Source organism: Notothenia coriiceps, unplaced genomic scaffold, assembly GCF_000735185.1.
Source record: "Notothenia coriiceps isolate Sejong01 unplaced genomic scaffold, NC01 NC01_scaffold00000339, whole genome shotgun sequence".
NCBI classification, from domain to species: Eukaryota; Metazoa; Chordata; class Actinopteri; order Perciformes; family Nototheniidae; genus Notothenia; species Notothenia coriiceps.
In genome coordinates this window covers 9,161,078-9,178,319 of record NW_011333040.1, presented here as the reverse complement: position 1 = coordinate 9,178,319, position 17,242 = coordinate 9,161,078, and the positions used below count along the sequence as shown (strand labels likewise).

The 17,242-nt window shown below is 39.7% G+C and overlaps 3 protein-coding genes across 3 annotated transcripts in view; 2 read left to right on the top strand and 1 right to left on the bottom strand.

Moving 5' to 3' along the window:
• cunh10orf88 (chromosome unknown C10orf88 homolog) overlaps nucleotides 1-17,242 on the top strand; it is an 80,146-nt gene that overhangs the window by 32,977 nt on the left and 29,927 nt on the right. The gene's annotated exons all lie outside the window — the stretch shown is intronic.
• rsph9 (radial spoke head component 9) lies at nucleotides 5,144-10,112 on the top strand. The gene is made up of 5 exons (XM_010770471.1): nucleotides 5,144-5,510; nucleotides 5,605-5,776; nucleotides 6,608-6,737; nucleotides 6,999-7,145; nucleotides 9,702-10,112. Exons 1-5 carry the CDS (start codon nucleotides 5,284-5,286, stop codon nucleotides 9,860-9,862), a joined length of 837 nt encoding a protein of 278 aa, XP_010768773.1. The 5' UTR covers nucleotides 5,144-5,283; the 3' UTR covers nucleotides 9,863-10,112.
• mrps18a (mitochondrial ribosomal protein S18A) lies at nucleotides 9,943-13,686 on the bottom strand. The gene is made up of 6 exons (XM_010770485.1): nucleotides 13,467-13,686; nucleotides 12,346-12,377; nucleotides 11,470-11,574; nucleotides 11,252-11,375; nucleotides 10,657-10,729; nucleotides 9,943-10,552 (listed from the first exon to the last, which is right to left on the bottom strand). The coding sequence occupies exons 1-6, from the start codon at nucleotides 13,612-13,614 to the stop codon at nucleotides 10,408-10,410; spliced, it is 627 nt and encodes a 208-aa protein (XP_010768787.1). The 5' UTR covers nucleotides 13,615-13,686; the 3' UTR covers nucleotides 9,943-10,407.

Here is a 17,242-nt window from a genome sequence, read left to right as displayed (position 1 = left end):
ACTAATAACTTGCAGATATCCTCGTGTGGCTCCAAGGATGAGCTGGGAAAGAGAAGAGTGTTTGGTATCAGATACCTTGATATATTGTCTGTACAGTATGTTGTGAATGTGTTTTTAAATGCACTTGCTGTTAAAGACCACTATCTCGTGAGTTCAGCTGCGCAGGAGTAATGTGGACGTTAAGGCTGAAGGAGCCTGGGAAGCAGCAGCAGCCATAACTGCAGTGTGCAGCTTTGCAAAACCCATTCTTTGACCCGATGTTTAACACACACCACAAATCCACTGGCTCAGTTTCGGCCCACATGGTTCTCGGCTCTAGTAATGGGTGTGTGAAAGTTTGATCCTGCAGACTGGGAGCAGTTTGTGGCTTCTCGTTTTCAAGCAGCTCTCAGAGGTTCTCACAGATGTAAATATCATGTTCTTCATCTGGACACCTCAATAATTCCTCTAACTTAAAGGGTTCTATTAAAGAAAATGGTCAAATTCAAAGCATCAGAGCTGAGATATCTCGACCTTGCATCAGACAAGATAGCATGTCTTTGCCTAGTTAATGCCGGAAACACAATGCCCTATGAGCTCGTTTCTTTAAAAAGAAAATGGACTCTCAAGTGTAATTTGAAATAGCCTGGATGAGCAGTAGACTAATGAGTTTGGTTTGCTTAACTTGACATATCACTGCCTTTCTAATCATTTCCAATACGTTTTTGGGATAGAAATGATGTCACTTTGTTCCAAGACAATCAAGGACATTATCAGAAGATTTACAGACCAGATCATTTTTATATTACAGTTTTAAAAATAAGTGTTTTAAAAAGGAATACTATTATTTGCTTTCCCGCCGAGAGTAAGGTTAGATGACCGATACCACTCGTGCTAAATGTGGAGCTACAGCTAGGATATATTTGTGCACAGATTAAACCAACAAGAAGTTCATTTAAACTTTAGATACCTTCTGTTAGCGCTTGCTGCCCATGTTAGTGCTAAGCTATCTGGGAGATGGTGGTAGGTTCGTATTTAGCGCACAGACATGAGGGTGCCTATTTAAGTTTTAAAGCGAACAAATGACAAAATATGAATGAGTAACGGTCAAAATGAGCTCAAACTAATTGTTTTCATATCTGTACTGTCAATTCTTGTTACGTGTTGGCCGAAACATTCACAGAGCAACAGCAACAAACTTGACCGCATTGATAGCATAGCAGTTTATCTATACATTTGTCTATTTGTAGCTAATCTAAATGGAAAGCATGGATTCTAGATGGATGCAAGAAACACACATTTAGGAGAATAATCAGGCTTTGAAATGTGAGGAAAACAGATTAAACCTATTGATGATAATTATAGTTCTTTTAAGCAGTTCTCGGCTCCCAGGTCAAAGGAAACACACAATTGAGTCTTTAAAGCATTACTAGTTTACACAACACGCCCTTCTCCGGATCAAAATATTTATCCTGTGTTAATCCAAAACCTCTGTGTTTGTGTGTAGGTGTGCAACCCACTGAACCCAGTGCCCTCCATGCATTCTTGGTATTATTGTCGTCTGTGCTTTTGTGTACCACAGACACTATTATTTAGTCACTTCACTCCCTCCCAGTATTCACTTAATTCTGCACTCCCAGGCCACTGAACTTAATAAAGAGCCTGTGTGTGTGTGTGTGTGTGTGTGTGTGTGTGTGTGTGTGTGTGTGTGTGTGTGTGTGTGTGTGTGTGTGTGTGTGTGTGTGTGTGTGTGTGTGTGTCAAAAAGGAATTAAACCCCATTTTAGAGTTCTGAGGTTTTTGAGGTCAGGTTTCCTTCATGTCACCACCAAGATCGATGGATGTGACCTCTGACTGCTCCAATTTGTATATAAACATAGCACCGGCCAATCACAGCATCGCGTGGGATGGTGCCAGCCAATCAGAGTGTCTGGCAGCATCATGCTCCGTGGCACTCCCATCTTTTGTCCGTCAGGATTAGTGCCATGGCAACGCTGGTCGCCTGGGAGGTGAGTTTCCCAAGGCAGTGGGACCGGGACAGAAACAGGCCGTTCAGTCCCAGTATTGCTTCCTTCCCCGGCCAATTGGGGAACAGAACTGGAGTGGTGTGTCGGTTCGGGTCACTCTGTGGCTTCCAACTCCAAAACTTCCACCTTAGATGCCAACTCTAATGAGGTGACATCCTGAGCCACAAGCTTAAAGTGTGTTTGTCTGTGTGTGTGAGTAAGTGGGTGGGTTGGTGAAGGGGCTGTCCTTGTGTGTACTCTTCTGTGTGGGACACTCTGTAGAAAAGTCACCCCACTCTCCTCTCGCTTTTCTGTTGGTGGACTACATTAGCCAGAAGGGCGGAGGGCCAGACAGCTGAAATCACCGCTGCTGATGAAGCATGTGACTCCAGACCGAGGTCCTTTTGTTTGGACAATCACAGCCAACACACAGAGCCCGGGAATAGCAGTGTAGCATGGGAAATGGCAAGCATGGGAATTGGAATTATTAAAACCAGCTTCTGTTCTCCAGAGAAACCGCCTGTATTGGGTTTTTAAAGTCACAACTCTTAAGATCTTCATCAAATACAATTATATGATATATAATTTATTCGATTTTTGTCTCAACACTTCCCATTCAATGTATTTGCATTCTGTAATGACCTTTTTGGACAGTAGTTCTCATTGTTGGTGGGCGAGACCGCCATTCCCAAGCTGGATTAAAATTGCCTTCAAACGCCTAAGTTATTCATAGGAAACAATGCACGCTTCACATTGAATTGGCTGGTCGGATGCAACGGCAGTAGGAAATGGAAATGATGGATTTGCAGCCACTTTATGCAGCTCTGATAGAATGTGAGGTGAATGAGCAGTAAACAGAGAAGGCCAATATCAGTGATGCTGGATATGCATGCCTATTATCCTGTGAGTCACATGTGCGTGGGAAAACAATTTCACTGGTGAACCCAGAAAGTAAAAAACCAAAGCTTTAAAAGACATGTTATTTCGCATAATTGTAGAAAAGCTAAATAGTATCAAAAATAGGGTTTGAGATCATTTAATCTTGACTTTAAGTGGTTAGGAAATGAGTATTAAGATATGATTTATAAAACTAACAACTAGCATGAATTACAAGACAGCCATGTTTTTCAATGTGTTCTGTCAAACTCAGAAACTCACAGACAATTGAAGTCGAAGCCAAGATTGTCAATCAAGGTGGGAGACCAAAATAGAATCACTAACCACAAGATTAGCCCAACACTAGCACTATCCACAATCATTTGCTGGACAGTAGCCAATCATGTTTTTCTAAGTGTAACTGAAGCCAGCTTCACACAGCGTACACTGGCTGGGGCTGCTGGATCCCAGCCAGGATAAACCGCACAACCCTTGTCGGTTCAGTGTCTTCTAAACAGAGGAACCAGTGATTTTAGTACTACTCAGTCTGTCCTTGCATATATACCACGGGGTTCAGGAAGTTACATCACCACTATGAGTAAAGCAAGTTTTAATAAGAAGAGATCGGCTTAAGAGCATGAAGCATGAGGAAGAGGAAAACTCTTTGGTGGAATACTACAAGGGTAGCGGATGATCATGATGGTGGTCCAATTCTTACAATAAAGTCACATATGTATTGAAATATATTATTTGTAGACAGCTGATGTATCAGATATGACATGTAAATAAAGAAAGCTTTTGACTGCATGGGAAATTAATAAAATACTGGCAAATGTATGAACAAAGATTAAACAAAATGAAAATCTCTCCTTCTCCTTTCTCTCCTATGCTGGATTTGTTTCAGCTGTTTACATTGCAGCGAAATCACATCTATAGCCTCAACGCTAGAACGAAACACACACTGTGCCATTCTCCTCTCACTTCCCGGCGCTACATTCTAGTAAGCCCAAAGGATGACAGCCGGCCGTGTGCTTCGGGGTCATTTTGCGAGGCAGTAGGTTACCTTGGGAGAACTTTACAGATTTAGCTCCACTATATTAATCTCTAATTACACATGTATTTGTTCCCTGTTTGGGTTAACGGCAACATGCTGTTTTGCAATCCCAATGCAGACCACCAAACGGCGATTTTCGGTTCAAAGGTCATTACTGAGACTCGCTCTTGTTCCCACATGCCACACAGTCATGTTAGAGGGATCTAAGCATGCATCCTGCCAGCTGTGCAAAGAGCTTAACCGATTCTGTCTTCAAGACACAAAACTGCCACCCCTCCCTTTTTTCCTCTGCATGCCTCCCCTTCTTTGGGCTTCATGGGTGAAAGACAGTGTATGAAGCCTGCACACAGAGCCCACAAGTACTATTACCACCCTGTCAACAAAAAGTAAAAGTTCTGCAATCAAAACCTTACTTAAGTACTAGTTTTATCAGAAAAATAGTAAAGTAAAAGCACTCGTGCAGTAACATTTTCCATTTAACTGTTTTTACTATATGATATTTTTGGATAATGTATTACTGCCTCATTAATGTGTGGGCCTTGTTGCATTTCAGTGATGTTTTAATGAATGCACAATATTAAATGCTTTATTAACTGTAAGATAGTCTTAAAAGTTTCCTTTTCAACTTTGGGACGATGCATTTTCCAGCTTATTTAAAAAGGATGCTTTCAACATATTAAGGATGGCTTCCTATAGTTCATCATAAACATAACATTGGTAAAAGACTGTAATTTTAAAAGTTAGTAAAGCTCTCAGAAAGCTGTAGTTGAGTATATAGGCCTATAAGTAGGCTTGAGTGAATGTACAAACTACTACATGAAACGAATAATGGGTGTTAGTAAGTATACCTCTGCATCAAGAGTTTTTAGTATGTTTTTTAGTAGCCTACTGTGTGGGATGTAACAGGACGCTTCCATTACTTTATCACTTAGCGACAAATGAAACATATACAGCCATATATTGTTTGGTAGCTAGCCCCGAGTGCCTTCCTGGGACTCATTAAACACACTCACTTCAAAAGTCGGGGCATGACGTCAGCCTAAACGTGCGCACGGTCTGGTTTGTATAAACACTGTAACCAAAAACACGCGAAACGTTAACAAAAACGTTTTGATTCTCTTTACACTGTTATTTTAACACTCTAAAAAGGTTATTTGCAAAAAGAAAACGGAGAGACCACGCACATGAAAACTGAGGCGTTGCTGTGACAACCAGAGCAACAAGCTTTGTTGACATTAGCAACCAAACCCTAGCGCTCGGACCTTCATACTAAGGTTAGCTGTTATGTTAGCTAGCAAGGAGTTTACAACACCATAACACGTCAAGGTAACTAATATATGCGATATAACGTGGTTTATTTTTATAAAAAATGGACTCAAATTCGTTGTTCTATTCTTTGGAACTGGTCGCCGGTAGCGGAAATACTTTAAACGTTGAGCAAAGAACCGCTTTGCAGACTTCCCTGGTCATCCTGAAGAAAAACTACAAGTTCCATCGAGTCTTGTTTTGGGGCAAAATATTGGGATTAAAGGAGGATTACTTCATCGCTCAGGGGAGAGGAGAAGATGAGATGAAGGATAAAAAGACTCTTTATAGGTAAGATAACCGTGGGTATGTGTTCCATTGTGGCAGGAGTACTTTATATCTACCGTTGACAATGTAATGTACCTGTTGGTGCTTTGTCCTCCAGCTTCAACTGCATGGACTGGATGCTGCTCGCCCCCGCCACAGACTCTGTGATCGAGGAGGTGTCCAAAACGGCTAAGGGTCGCTTCGTAGGAGACCCCTCATATGTGTATGAGCATGTTGAGATCCACAGGCCAGGAGGGAGGGATGATGCTATACAGGAGGAGGAGGTGGTGGTGAGTGTGTCAATTAAGACAATTGTGATCAATACTGTGAAGTTGTACATTGAACATAGTACAAATATTGAGCCGTAAACTGAACTTCAAGATCAAGTGTTAATTGTAATATTAGTCGTTTCATAAACATAATTCCATTAATTGACTGTTATTAGTGCTGGGCAATATTGTATACTATCAATAACAATGATACGATATTGTCTTTATCGTTAGGGTAATGGATACCCTAATAATGTAAGTGTCTTTTTCTGGTTTTAAAGGCTACAATAAAGTAAAGTTGTGTTATTTTCTGAACCGACCAGACATTAAAGAGGTTTATTATCTGCCCTTTCTCACTTAGTCAATCATTCACAGTACTAATGATTATTTATCACATTGCTCATAATGTGAACATTTTTTGAAGGCATTAATGGTCAACCCTATAATATTGTCACATATATATATATTGAGGTATTTGGTCAAAAATATTGTAATTTCCTTCATATTGCCCAGCCAAAACTGTAATCCAAAGAAAAACTATTCAACACAACATATTGCAGTAACACTATACCTAAAGCCATGTGGCACCAACATGAACTATACAACAAAAGATGACAATGCAGAAGAGACAATGTCCTACCTCTACCAACATACTGTATATATTCAGGCGCGCAATATCTCCAGCCAGCCATCTCTGCAACAAAGTACTATTGTAATCAATGAAGAATTAGTGGGAAAGAGAATTTAATCTCACAGAGCTTCCTATTTTCAGTCATTTTCTTTTTCTGGCTGATATCAACGATATCGGTACAGTCTCAAAATCCAGCTTTATGATGTAGTTTTGGGTTTCAGACCAAAGTGAATGAGGAGAGCAGGCTGGCTGTCACGGTTCACCGGATCGATGAGGAAGCATCTGTGGCTCCGCGTGGCGCCTACCTCAAGAGTCCTCATGGCCTCGTCCAGATCAACCGCAGCTTTGGTGGTGAATATGTATTAGTCTTAGACATGGCATGTGTCGCTCTCATCGTGGAACATTAATGTTTGATGGATGCTGCATGTCGCAGACTCTGAGGTGTTTCATTTATTTTTAACTGGATGCATAAGATAAACACCATTTTAGAACATATTTCACAATACTTTGAGTTCTGATAGGCCTGCTTTTTTAAACAAATGTATATTCAGACAACATTTCACTGTAAAATTCCATCATAATTTCTCCCTTTTCAATTACTTGCGTCCTCAGGTCTTTCTCACTCAGAAGCTGGGAAGCTGGACAACTTCCTCCACTTCAGCAAAGCCAAGAATCTGAAGAAGAAATCCATCCTGGAAATGGGCGAATTAAACCCAGCCATCGACTTCATGGATGTGCTGAGTGACGACATTCCTAAAGGTGAAGGTATTTTTTCATCACATGATCACTGAGCATTAAGATGTTTATAAAGGAAATGACTGAGTGGAATAAAGGTAATCTCATGATCTGGACCCATTAACACGCAGCTGTTTTAAGCATGAGTAAGTTTTACTGAGGCCTTTAGAAAGCCAGTGGTAAAACAATGAGTTCCAACTCTTATGCTACATTACAACTGAAGGACAAGTGGTTTGAGCAAAAATCCCTTCGATGATTCAACTGACTGAAAGTCCAGAGACGTTTCTTACCAGAGAAAATTGAGTCATTTTCACAGGAAAACAGTCAGTCACTGTTAAACTGATCAAATACATTCTGAGGATAACCAACGGCCACATGGATTAAGCTTTCTGGGAATATGTTGGAAGATTTTTTAATACAGACATCTGATAACCAGATGGCTAGTATAGTGGTTGGTAAGAAAATATGTTGGCCCACCTACTTTGAGCCTGGCATCGGTTTTTCATAGGAAAATGAAATAATTACTAACTGAACACAAACCAGTTCATGGGAAGAGCTCCACCTGAAACCAAACTGAAACATGATTGATGGGAAAGCTTACATCTGTAACCTCAACAATTCAAGTAATAATACCCCTCTTTTAGCCAATTCAGGAGAAATAATCGCTTCCAATTGGTATCCAAAGCACGCCATTTTCATTGTTTTAGACTCAAAAAAGTATGACAACGAACATGCAGAGCCTTGCTTCATTGAGATGGGTACATTTTGGTGTAGTTGAAAGCATAACAAAAATTATGAGTCTTTCAGGTTTCTGTTGTAAATCGTCATGGGAAGCTCAGACCTTTGAGCTGTTGAACTGTAATACATATGTGGAAACAAATCAAAGTTAGGAAGCAAGCAAAAAGCAAACATGGATATTGTGAAAAGCCTGTAAATGGATGCCGTAAAAGGGAAGATTTTTGAATGAATTTAGCCGTGTCGAAGTTTGGAGATTAGACGCTGAGCTGGATGTGCTCCAGGCCATAGTGAATGTTGATAGAGTGGATGTAGAGTAAAGTGGATGTGTGTGAAAGAAAAAATGTTTAGTGCCCCGTGACCAAACATGCAACAGATGTCTGATTTAGGAGAGCTTCCACATGTGTTTATGTTTGTGTGTGTTCTTTGAGTTGATGCGGATGTCAGCGGTGTCATCGCTACAGCAGACATTACACAGCTGTCTCAATGCCACACTCACTGCAGCGTTCTGTACGGCAGATCGCATGCAGAAAGATTTTACTTTTTTTAAACGGGGCTCTGGGGAAAATGAGGTATGATACATCTCCACTGAAAGACAGGTGCTTTCCTCTGAGACCTTAGGTTGGGATTCCCCTCTTTTTTCCACAACAATGAAGAAAACCGTTCCCAGCTCTTGATGTGTGGCTTTTGGTTTCACCACCTGCAGCCGTACAGTTATTTAAGACGGTGTATCAGTGCCATCATAGGTACAACATATCAATTCAGAGAGATGGGAAAGGGGTCATATTTAGAGAAAATAACATCTGAATTTGGAAGATTAAACTTTTTATTTTACTAGGAACAAACGTTGTATATGTTCTTAGATTATAAAGTCATACATTTGCAAGAAAAACTAGGTTTAAAGTCAGACATTTATAAGAAAAAAAAAATCCATATATTACACCTCTCCCATGGATTCTTTTTTCTACAATTCATCTTTGAAGTTACATCCTGAAGGCTCAACATGTTTTTATTTCTAGTCGATTCATGATACATTTAAAAAAAAAAGAAAAAAAAAAAGTGTTAAAACAATTATTTCTGGAAATCCTATCCCTTGGTGTGAAAGCATTAATCAAAGAGCTTTCACACCAAAGCAGATGCTGCACTTGTTCTCCATTTCCTGAGCTGTTGGGTTCATAATCACACCTAGACATACAATACAAAAACTCGAAATCTTGCCAAGTATATTTGTCTAATATCTAGTCAGAATATGTCTTTGCACCATGAGACATCATAACTTCAGAAGTAACACTGCAGTGGGATATCTGGTCTTGTTTTTAGACAATGCATCATCTTGTTAAGTAAAACAATCTTATTTTGAGTTGTATCTCAGGAGAAACACATTCTTTTTACATATTTATTAGAAAATCACAGACTAACATCAGAAAACTTTGAGCATTTGCGGCAACACTGCATTTCCTGATTCTGGTCAAATATAGTTCAAAATGAGTTCTCCCAGCTAATTGCAAGATCTGATTTATCGAAATATCCCATCTTATTTAAATACATCTTACCAAGCTAATTTTCACTTGTTCTATTGGCAGATTTTTGTACTTATTTCAGCTTGTTTTTATTATTGTTTAACTTGTTTTTGGAGCAGCATTTTTTCCAGTGTGCTGAGAAACAGGTGAGGGACGGCAGATATCAAAAAGCACAGATTTATTGAGTATCCCTCGCCTCAAGAACGTGGATAGTGTAATCTTCTTGTTCTGATTTCCAAAGATCAAAGTAGCCTCTATTTCAATCGTGCTCAAAATGACGTGGAAGTTATTGTCAGTCTTTACCTGGAGTGTTCTTTGTGTGCAGGGTCGTGGAGTCTCCAGCTGGAATGTGCCAGCAGAGTGCTGGTGCTGCGCAGCCTGCTTTGGCCCGGCCTGACCTTCTTCCATCTGCCAACGACCCCGCAGCACGGACACATCTATATCGGTGATGGCAGGAAGAATCTGGACCTTCCCTTCATGCTATAAAAAGATCTTACACATATTTACAAATTCTCCACTTCTGTCGTTCACATTTCACAAATTGTATTTTAAGTTAATTATTCCAGTTCCAGACATTTTGTTGCTTCTACCTTTAAACAAATAAACTCAAGAAAGCCCAGTCATGCAGTTTGTGTCTGCAAGCTTTTGGTTCTGTTTAGTTGCTAGCTGTTTCTATACAGTAAACACAGGTTGAGAGGCCGAGTAATCACACATTTTATTTGCACATTTGAATATACACAGTGAGAATACCACCTACTTTGAAGCTGTGACACTGACCCAGTTGTTGCTCACATAAAGTTGTCAGAGAGTTCACTTCGAGGGCTTTTTCGAAAACAAGCAGAAACAGAAAAGATGGTTCTGGGTGAGGCTGAGGACACTTCATTTAAAAGAGTGACGCAGCTTAATAAACAAAATCTAGAATAAATACAGATGGATGAAGCTTTTAGGCCTTATTCCCGAGGCAAGATCTACTCGGAACTCCCGCCCACTTTCGTCCAGTTGCTGCACGGATTGGTCAGGCTTCCTGTCCTTCAGTGTTTGATATTTATGTGCTTGACACCGTAACCCACGTTGTACTTGAGTAATGGGCTGCCGACAGCCATGCGCCTTTTACACCACTTTAGTCCAGTTTTATAAATGGGTTTCACTGAGTCAGTGGAATAGCAAGTCAGGTATCTGTACAACAAAGAAACATTGGTAGTTTTAGTTTCACTGGTGCTGCTGCTGGATAGATATTGATGAGGAACACATATATAAGCAGACACAGAGGTGTACGTTACCTGTTCAGTTGTTGCTTGGGCTTCTTATTGATCTGGTTCGCTGGAGGTTCTGGTTTGTGGTCAGGAAGCAGACCTGGAGTGGAAAGTTAGGGGGGGGAAAAAGCCACGTTTTTTATACTTATTTGTATTTTGAGAACATTTAAATAAATAATAACCAGTATTGTGGATATAAATTGGGTACAGGCAAATAAGAGAAAAAGTGTGGTGGCTTCAGAAAATTACATCACTGTCCGGTAGTAAAGCCTTTAAACCAGGAAAAAAACCACACTTTCAATATTATACCCAAAATATTAGACAATATCTATTCCTATAATCCCAATATCGATGCAATATTACATTATTATTATGAAAGCAATGGAAATAGTAATAATATCTACCATCAAGATGGACAAAACGGTTCAGCTTGAATACTTAACAATGTAATAAACAACCAACAAATAATATTTAGTTTAGAGATTTTTGGCTTCTTACCATCTTGTCAGTGTCAGGTTATACACTGCAATCATTACAATTGTGTCACCTAAGGTACCAAGTATCAGAGAATGAAGACATTTGACTTTGTATGGAACAAAGATTCAAAACCACAAACACTGACCTGCTCTGTGAGCCATCTGAACACAGATGGCGATCTTGCGATGTTCCTCCAGACAGAGGCCGGTGATTCTCCTGGGCAACAAGCCTCCATCCGGCCTGATGAACTGACTGAGCAGCAGGACATCCTGGAGAGGGGGAAAAACAACCACAAACAATAAACCACTGAAAGACTTTTCATAATGTCTGAGATCATGTGGTTACTACCGTGTACGCACTTACCGTGTAGTTGTATTTGTGCTGCAAGTTCCATCTGTAGATCGGACATTTGGCTTCAGGGTTAGGAGGCTCTGGAGCCTCTGGAGTGTTCAGTATGTGTCCCTCAATCTGTCCAAGTGCAATCATTTGTTAGGGTACGTTTCTTGTTAGGTTGACCAAAATATAGATGTGCTGTAGCAACGCATCCTGGTACTTGCCCTCTACGCAAGACCACGCCCCCTTTTGGGAGAAAATACTTGCTGTCATTTGAATGGAGGTAAATACAGATACTGAAGTTTTCGGAAATCACAATTAATAAAACCGCGCCTTTTTTTATTTACGAGGAGCCCAGTTATGATGATCAGACTACAATGTTATTGGAGATCGGCGACGAGGTATGGTTACATTTAAATCAGTAGGGAATGGATGACCGGTCAGTCTGCTAGTGAATGAGTAGCAGGCAGCAGGCTTACACCAAAACTATGATTACTGAATTGGATAGTTTCTTTTTTTGTAGAGGAAGTAAAGAAACAGTAACTCAAGATGTATTTGTTGTTTGAGGTGCAATATACGACACGGCAGCTTTTAGGCGTGAAGAAACTATTGTTTTCTGCTTCACTCTAATGCCTCATTTCCCCCGGAAAGTGGGCAGGGCCGTACTTTTGGCTGGAAGTAGCAATAGCGTTGCTGTCATCTATATCGCTACTATAGCAAAGCACCAGCATTATCTTTATGGCTTTTAATTTTTTGTTTTAGTAAATAACCTGGAATAATACAAGTCCAAACTATCAGGATTTAGGGCTCCTAACGTCCAAACATTGTGAGCCTCTCAGTGAAAACTGTTGAAGTAAACAGCAAATAACATCTTATTAAGTTTATCATCAGTTTGGTTGTACTTACTATTGTGGTTTTACCCTCCTGCTTCTCCACCACTGAAAGACAAACATGAAAGGATTTTAGGCTTCTGATCTGAAACGTAAATTGAACAATGTTTTACTGCCTTCCAAATCTTTAGAATACATTGTCAGCTTTTCAGTGATAAATGCATCAGTTAAAAGAAGATTTCAACAGCCAGTAAATGTAAATATATACTGTTATACACACATACATATGTATATAGACATTTAGTATTTCTTATATCATCAACATGTATGTGTATTCTATTGTGACTCGTTCCCCTTTGTCATAGACATGTTTTTAAATCAATACATTTAAAGATTTCAAGAGGAAGACTGCCTCTATGGATTCATAGGTTGAATTCATTCATATTTTAGCATTTGCAATAAGAGACTATTTCCTGTGTTGTACACCAGTGGTGGAAAGTAACCAAGTACATTTACTCAAGTATTTTACTTAAGTAAGATTTTGAAGTACTGCAATTAATGTTACTAACACTTCTATTACTCATAGGTAAATATTGTACTTTTACTGCACTCCATTCATTTAACATTTAGCTACTTCTCAGAACTTTTAACATAATGCATCTCTAAAAAATAAACTACTTAAGGTGTAAAAAAGTAGAATTATTCAACATATATAATAAAGTTAATACTTTTATATATTAGAATTGTGTCTATCTACAATAGTAAAATGCTACTTGATGGTAGCTATTATAACAACATTATCTAATAATGTCCTTTAAATACAAATAATAATAAAGCACAAATTTATTATTAGAGAATTTTTCGGCAGAATAACTATATTTCTTTTTATATTTTAAGTAAATGTTGTTGATAACAATGTCATTTTATAAAAAATATATTGCATGCAGGTCTTTTACTTGTACTCGTAATGGAGGATTTTATCATTCATGTATTTGTACTTTTACTCAAGCAAATCATCTGAATACTTCTTCCACCACAGTTATAGATGTCTATAAAAGATAAATAAAACAAATGTATAAACTAAAGATAAAGCAGCTGCTGAAATGCCTGTCAGTGTCTTCACGTTACCATGCCAGCTAACATTAGCTCCTTTAGCATTGGTGGGCTAACATCCACACATTTGCAGGTTAGTCTCACCTTCACGGAGGCCTCGGCTCTGAATGGTTATAGCCGATAGCTGGGGAACATGTGTCCCCTGTTGGAAAATCACATTGCTGCCTGTGGCACCTAATTTCAAGCCCGCAAAAGAGGTCCAGACAGACCTCAACATACTGCGGGCTGCCATGTTTAATTCCTGACCTTCGCCTTCTTCGTGTCTTCCTGTAGGGTAATATCGCGAGAATAAGCACAGCGCCACTCACGGTGAAGCCCTCTTATTACATCGAAGGTGTTGAAGACCTATAAATAAAATACACATTCCAGCAGAACGTGGGTTACACAACAAGGAAACAAATCCACTTAAATCCCCCCAATATACGTGTCGTGGCTTCCTTCATTGTCTTTCCATCAAGCCACTAGACGCCTTAAACAGACAGTTCTAACTCGTTTTCTTTCCTTAAAATGACTCACAGTTTGAAGAGTTGCTTGGCCTCCGATGGTCCAGATGATGTTACGATGTGCTTGCTCAAAATAAAACAACACACTTTTGCACATGCAACAAAGAAAATAGGCCTTTACAATATTCAAAAGAAATAAGCAAAACTCAAATAAAATAATAAACAACTTAGGTATTCTTTCTTTTTTAATAATGCTTATATAACTTCATAACTTAAAGGGTGTATGTGTACATGTAGTACGGTTAAAAACTGTTCCTCGACGGCGTCTCTCAAACAGGTTGCCCATCACTGTGGCTTTAGCGCAGGAATTGTAGTCCTTTATAGTGGGTTGACTACAGACGTCACAATTAGGTGGCCTTTCTTATAAAATCAAAAATACTGGTTCAGTACGTGTATGACATATGTTTGTGTTTAAAGAACTGAAATGGTTTCATGTCCAATAGGAAATTCCAGCTCAAATACAGATAATATAATTATTGCTGTGATCTTTTATCAAAACCTTTGCTTCAAAGGACAACAAATCATGAGCCAACATCTATTTGTAATCAAATGAATCTTCAAAAAGCCAAAACAAAACAAATTGCAGCACATTATCAAATAAAGTTAAACACAAGGGGGAAAAGCAATGAAGATATTGCATGTTAAAAAGCATTTATCCTGTCAGAGAGGAAGAACTCCCAGCGAAAGTGTTAGTGACATCCAGGTGAGAGCTTAAAAGGTCAGAGGGATCAATGTAATGCTAGAATGTATTTGTCTGCAAGGAAGATTTAAACACAACATGCCTGTGCAAGGGGACAACTGCAGTCTACACCATAAACTGTGGCGTGTTTCTGTATACTTTCATCCCTGTGTTGCTTTCGTTCAGATGCTCAGGGTTCATAACAAGATAGTGCTCATACCTCTATTCATACCACGCTCATCAGACTGAGGTATGAGAGTTACCTAGAGCAGCAGTGTAGGAACATGCCACACTTTTGTTGCAGAAAGTAGAAGATACAGGCAGATTCTTCATGCCCGGATGAAGAGAGAGAAGATAAGGAGCTTGATGTTTGATAGTGTTATCATGAGAACACTATGTCATTGTCCAGTTATGTTTTTGTTTGCTCGCTTTCGGAATTTATCTCATGGCTTCATCTTGTTTGTATAAAGACGCATTAAGAAATCCAAGTCGGGGCTGCAACAATGGATGTGCTTAAGTCCCTTCTGAGATACAGTCAAAATATTTATGAAACTTATTCTTGGGCAAATCACAGCTGTGTAATAAGGTTAAGCAAAGCCGTTATAAGACAGTCTCTTTTTTCCTCAACAATTGGACACATTCCAAAAACTTTATAACCCCCTGTTTGCTCTTCTAACTTACAATATTATTTTTGCGGAACAGGATTCCTTTATGTCCTCAGTAAAAAGGACATAAAGGTCTCAAAGTTTCGAAACAAAATATTAATAAATAGGGCCTTTTCTGGTTTTTCGACCACAAGTAGCCATATTGGGGCCATGTTTGTTTGTATAAGACACTATCTAGAAAGAAACATATGCAAACAATTCGACACACAATCCTACCACTGGTTTCTCGCTATTTAACTCATTGACAGCTGGTGGTGTAAACAAGCAAAGGCAGGACGACTGCAAGCATTGATTTATAGTATTCACAATTTGGATATCTAATAACAACCATGCACACCTTTTGTTAGACCTAAAGGTTTCTCACAGTGTGTTGTGGTTAAACACTTATTCAAACTTAATTTTGTGTGCGTTTACAAGTTAAAAAAATTACTCACCTTGAAGCATGAAATTAATTTTTTCGATTGAGTATGTATTATGAAGAAAGTTAATATCTTAGTTGAGGTTTTTCTCACCTAATGAACATGTGATTGGGATAAGGGATGGTATAATTGATCAAAGAGTGAAGATTCCAGCAACAATTACGATAATGTAAAGAACAATTTTAAAGTAAAATAACCTGGGTTACATGCTACATCAGTGAGGCATTCAGGGAACCTCTGTACAACAGTCCAATAACCTGGGTTACAGACACAAAAAAAACAATTACCTTTTATTTAAACAACAATTGTCCACCATGGTTGTTTGGTTTCGTGACCAAAACAATGAGAACAATTTCTCAAATGTCCTTTAAACTGTGTTGCCTAAAAGAGCTGCACACTGAGATGAAAATGGACTTCTGTGTTCGCCCACGGAGCAGAGAGTAGATAGATAGAGATTACCGTCACCCTGCGGCCACAAAGGAAGCATTGTCTCAGTGATCAGGTCCCTTCGTCAAGGACACTTAAGCAGTCACATTCCTTGAGAGACACCCCAAAAAATGGCATCTAAAGTGTCTGGCCACCTCCTCACAGGCTTTGATATTCAAATGAAACATGGCCCTATACAAACAGGCGCCTCAGCTGAAGAAGAGGGGGGAAAGTAAATCAGATAGGATTTCCCCGAGATGAAAAGAGCTCGTCTGACATTTTCACAGCGAGTGCTGAGGGACGCTGAAGCAATGTTGGTTCGATGTCATGGTGGGAAGTTATTGCTGTGTGGAAAGGTTAGAGTTTTCACCCCGCTTCCTCAGACAAACTGCTCAAACGCAGCATGCAACGAGCAGAGGAGCTGAGACTGGAGCGAAGATGAGTGGCCACGGTCACATCATACAAAAACAAATCCAACCCGCCCCGCCGGCATTCCCCTTTTATTGTCACACTGGTCAGTTTGTTTTGCCTTTAATGTTTTGGTGGAGACTGAAGAGCCCCTGCAGTGAGCCGCTGCTGAAGAGTCCAAACACAAAAAGACCTCCGAGAGGGTCATAGCAGCCGCACCGTGGGATCTGAGAAGTTCGGTGTTTAATCAGAATCACTGAATTACACATTCTGACTGTTGTTGAAAAGCTTTCTAATGCCTCTCTCTGATAAGTGTTTCCTGAGCTGAAGGTTTCTCTCAGTGAGAGTCCATTCTTTTGGACAGAACGTCTCATTCCCATGCAGATGGAATGTGTGGATTTGCTGCCATCCAAATTGATGGGCACAGTCTGGTATGCAATTAAGGCATAGCTGTCACTAAGAGGCTTTCCTGGGTGATTAACTTGTAAGGGCTGTTGCATCCAAGGAAGTCAACTGAACACAATTAGCCTATTTCAAGGGGATGGGTTTGGTTAAAGGCCCCCCCTGAGTGTAAGATGAGGTGAGAGGAAAGAAGCTGGCCAAAGCAGACAACTGGAAACAAGAGACGTGGGTTCCATCCACCAGGGAGTGGAGCTCAGGGTTCAGAGTGACATGCAACGCGCGTTTATGGCTCTGATGTGGTAGTAAAGCTGTCTCGAAAGTGACATGAATCTTCATCGATCCAAGTATCAACGAGCCC

What these genes read in the sequence shown, in the direction of transcription:
- rsph9 (XM_010770471.1), top strand. Translation starts at nt 5,284, where the DNA reads ATGGACTCAAATTCGTTGTTCTATTCTTTGGAACTGGTCGCCGGTAGC. An exon ending in GATAAAAAGACTCTTTATAG is followed by an intron (nt 5,511 to 5,604) that starts GTAAGATAACCG and finishes TTTGTCCTCCAG; the next exon opens with CTTCAACTGCATGGACTGGA. An exon ending in TACAGGAGGAGGAGGTGGTG is followed by an intron (nt 5,777 to 6,607) that starts GTGAGTGTGTCA and finishes TTTGGGTTTCAG; the next exon opens with ACCAAAGTGAATGAGGAGAG.
- mrps18a (XM_010770485.1), bottom strand. Translation starts at nt 13,614, where the DNA reads ATGGCAGCCCGCAGTATGTTGAGGTCTGTCTGGACCTCTTTTGCGGGC. An exon ending in AGGAGGGTAAAACCACAATA is followed by an intron (nt 11,575 to 12,345) that starts GTAAGTACAACC and finishes GCACTTGGACAG; the next exon opens with ATTGAGGGACACATACTGAA. An exon ending in CCCAAGCAACAACTGAACAG is followed by an intron (nt 10,553 to 10,656) that starts GTAACGTACACC and finishes TTTGTTGTACAG; the next exon opens with ATACCTGACTTGCTATTCCA.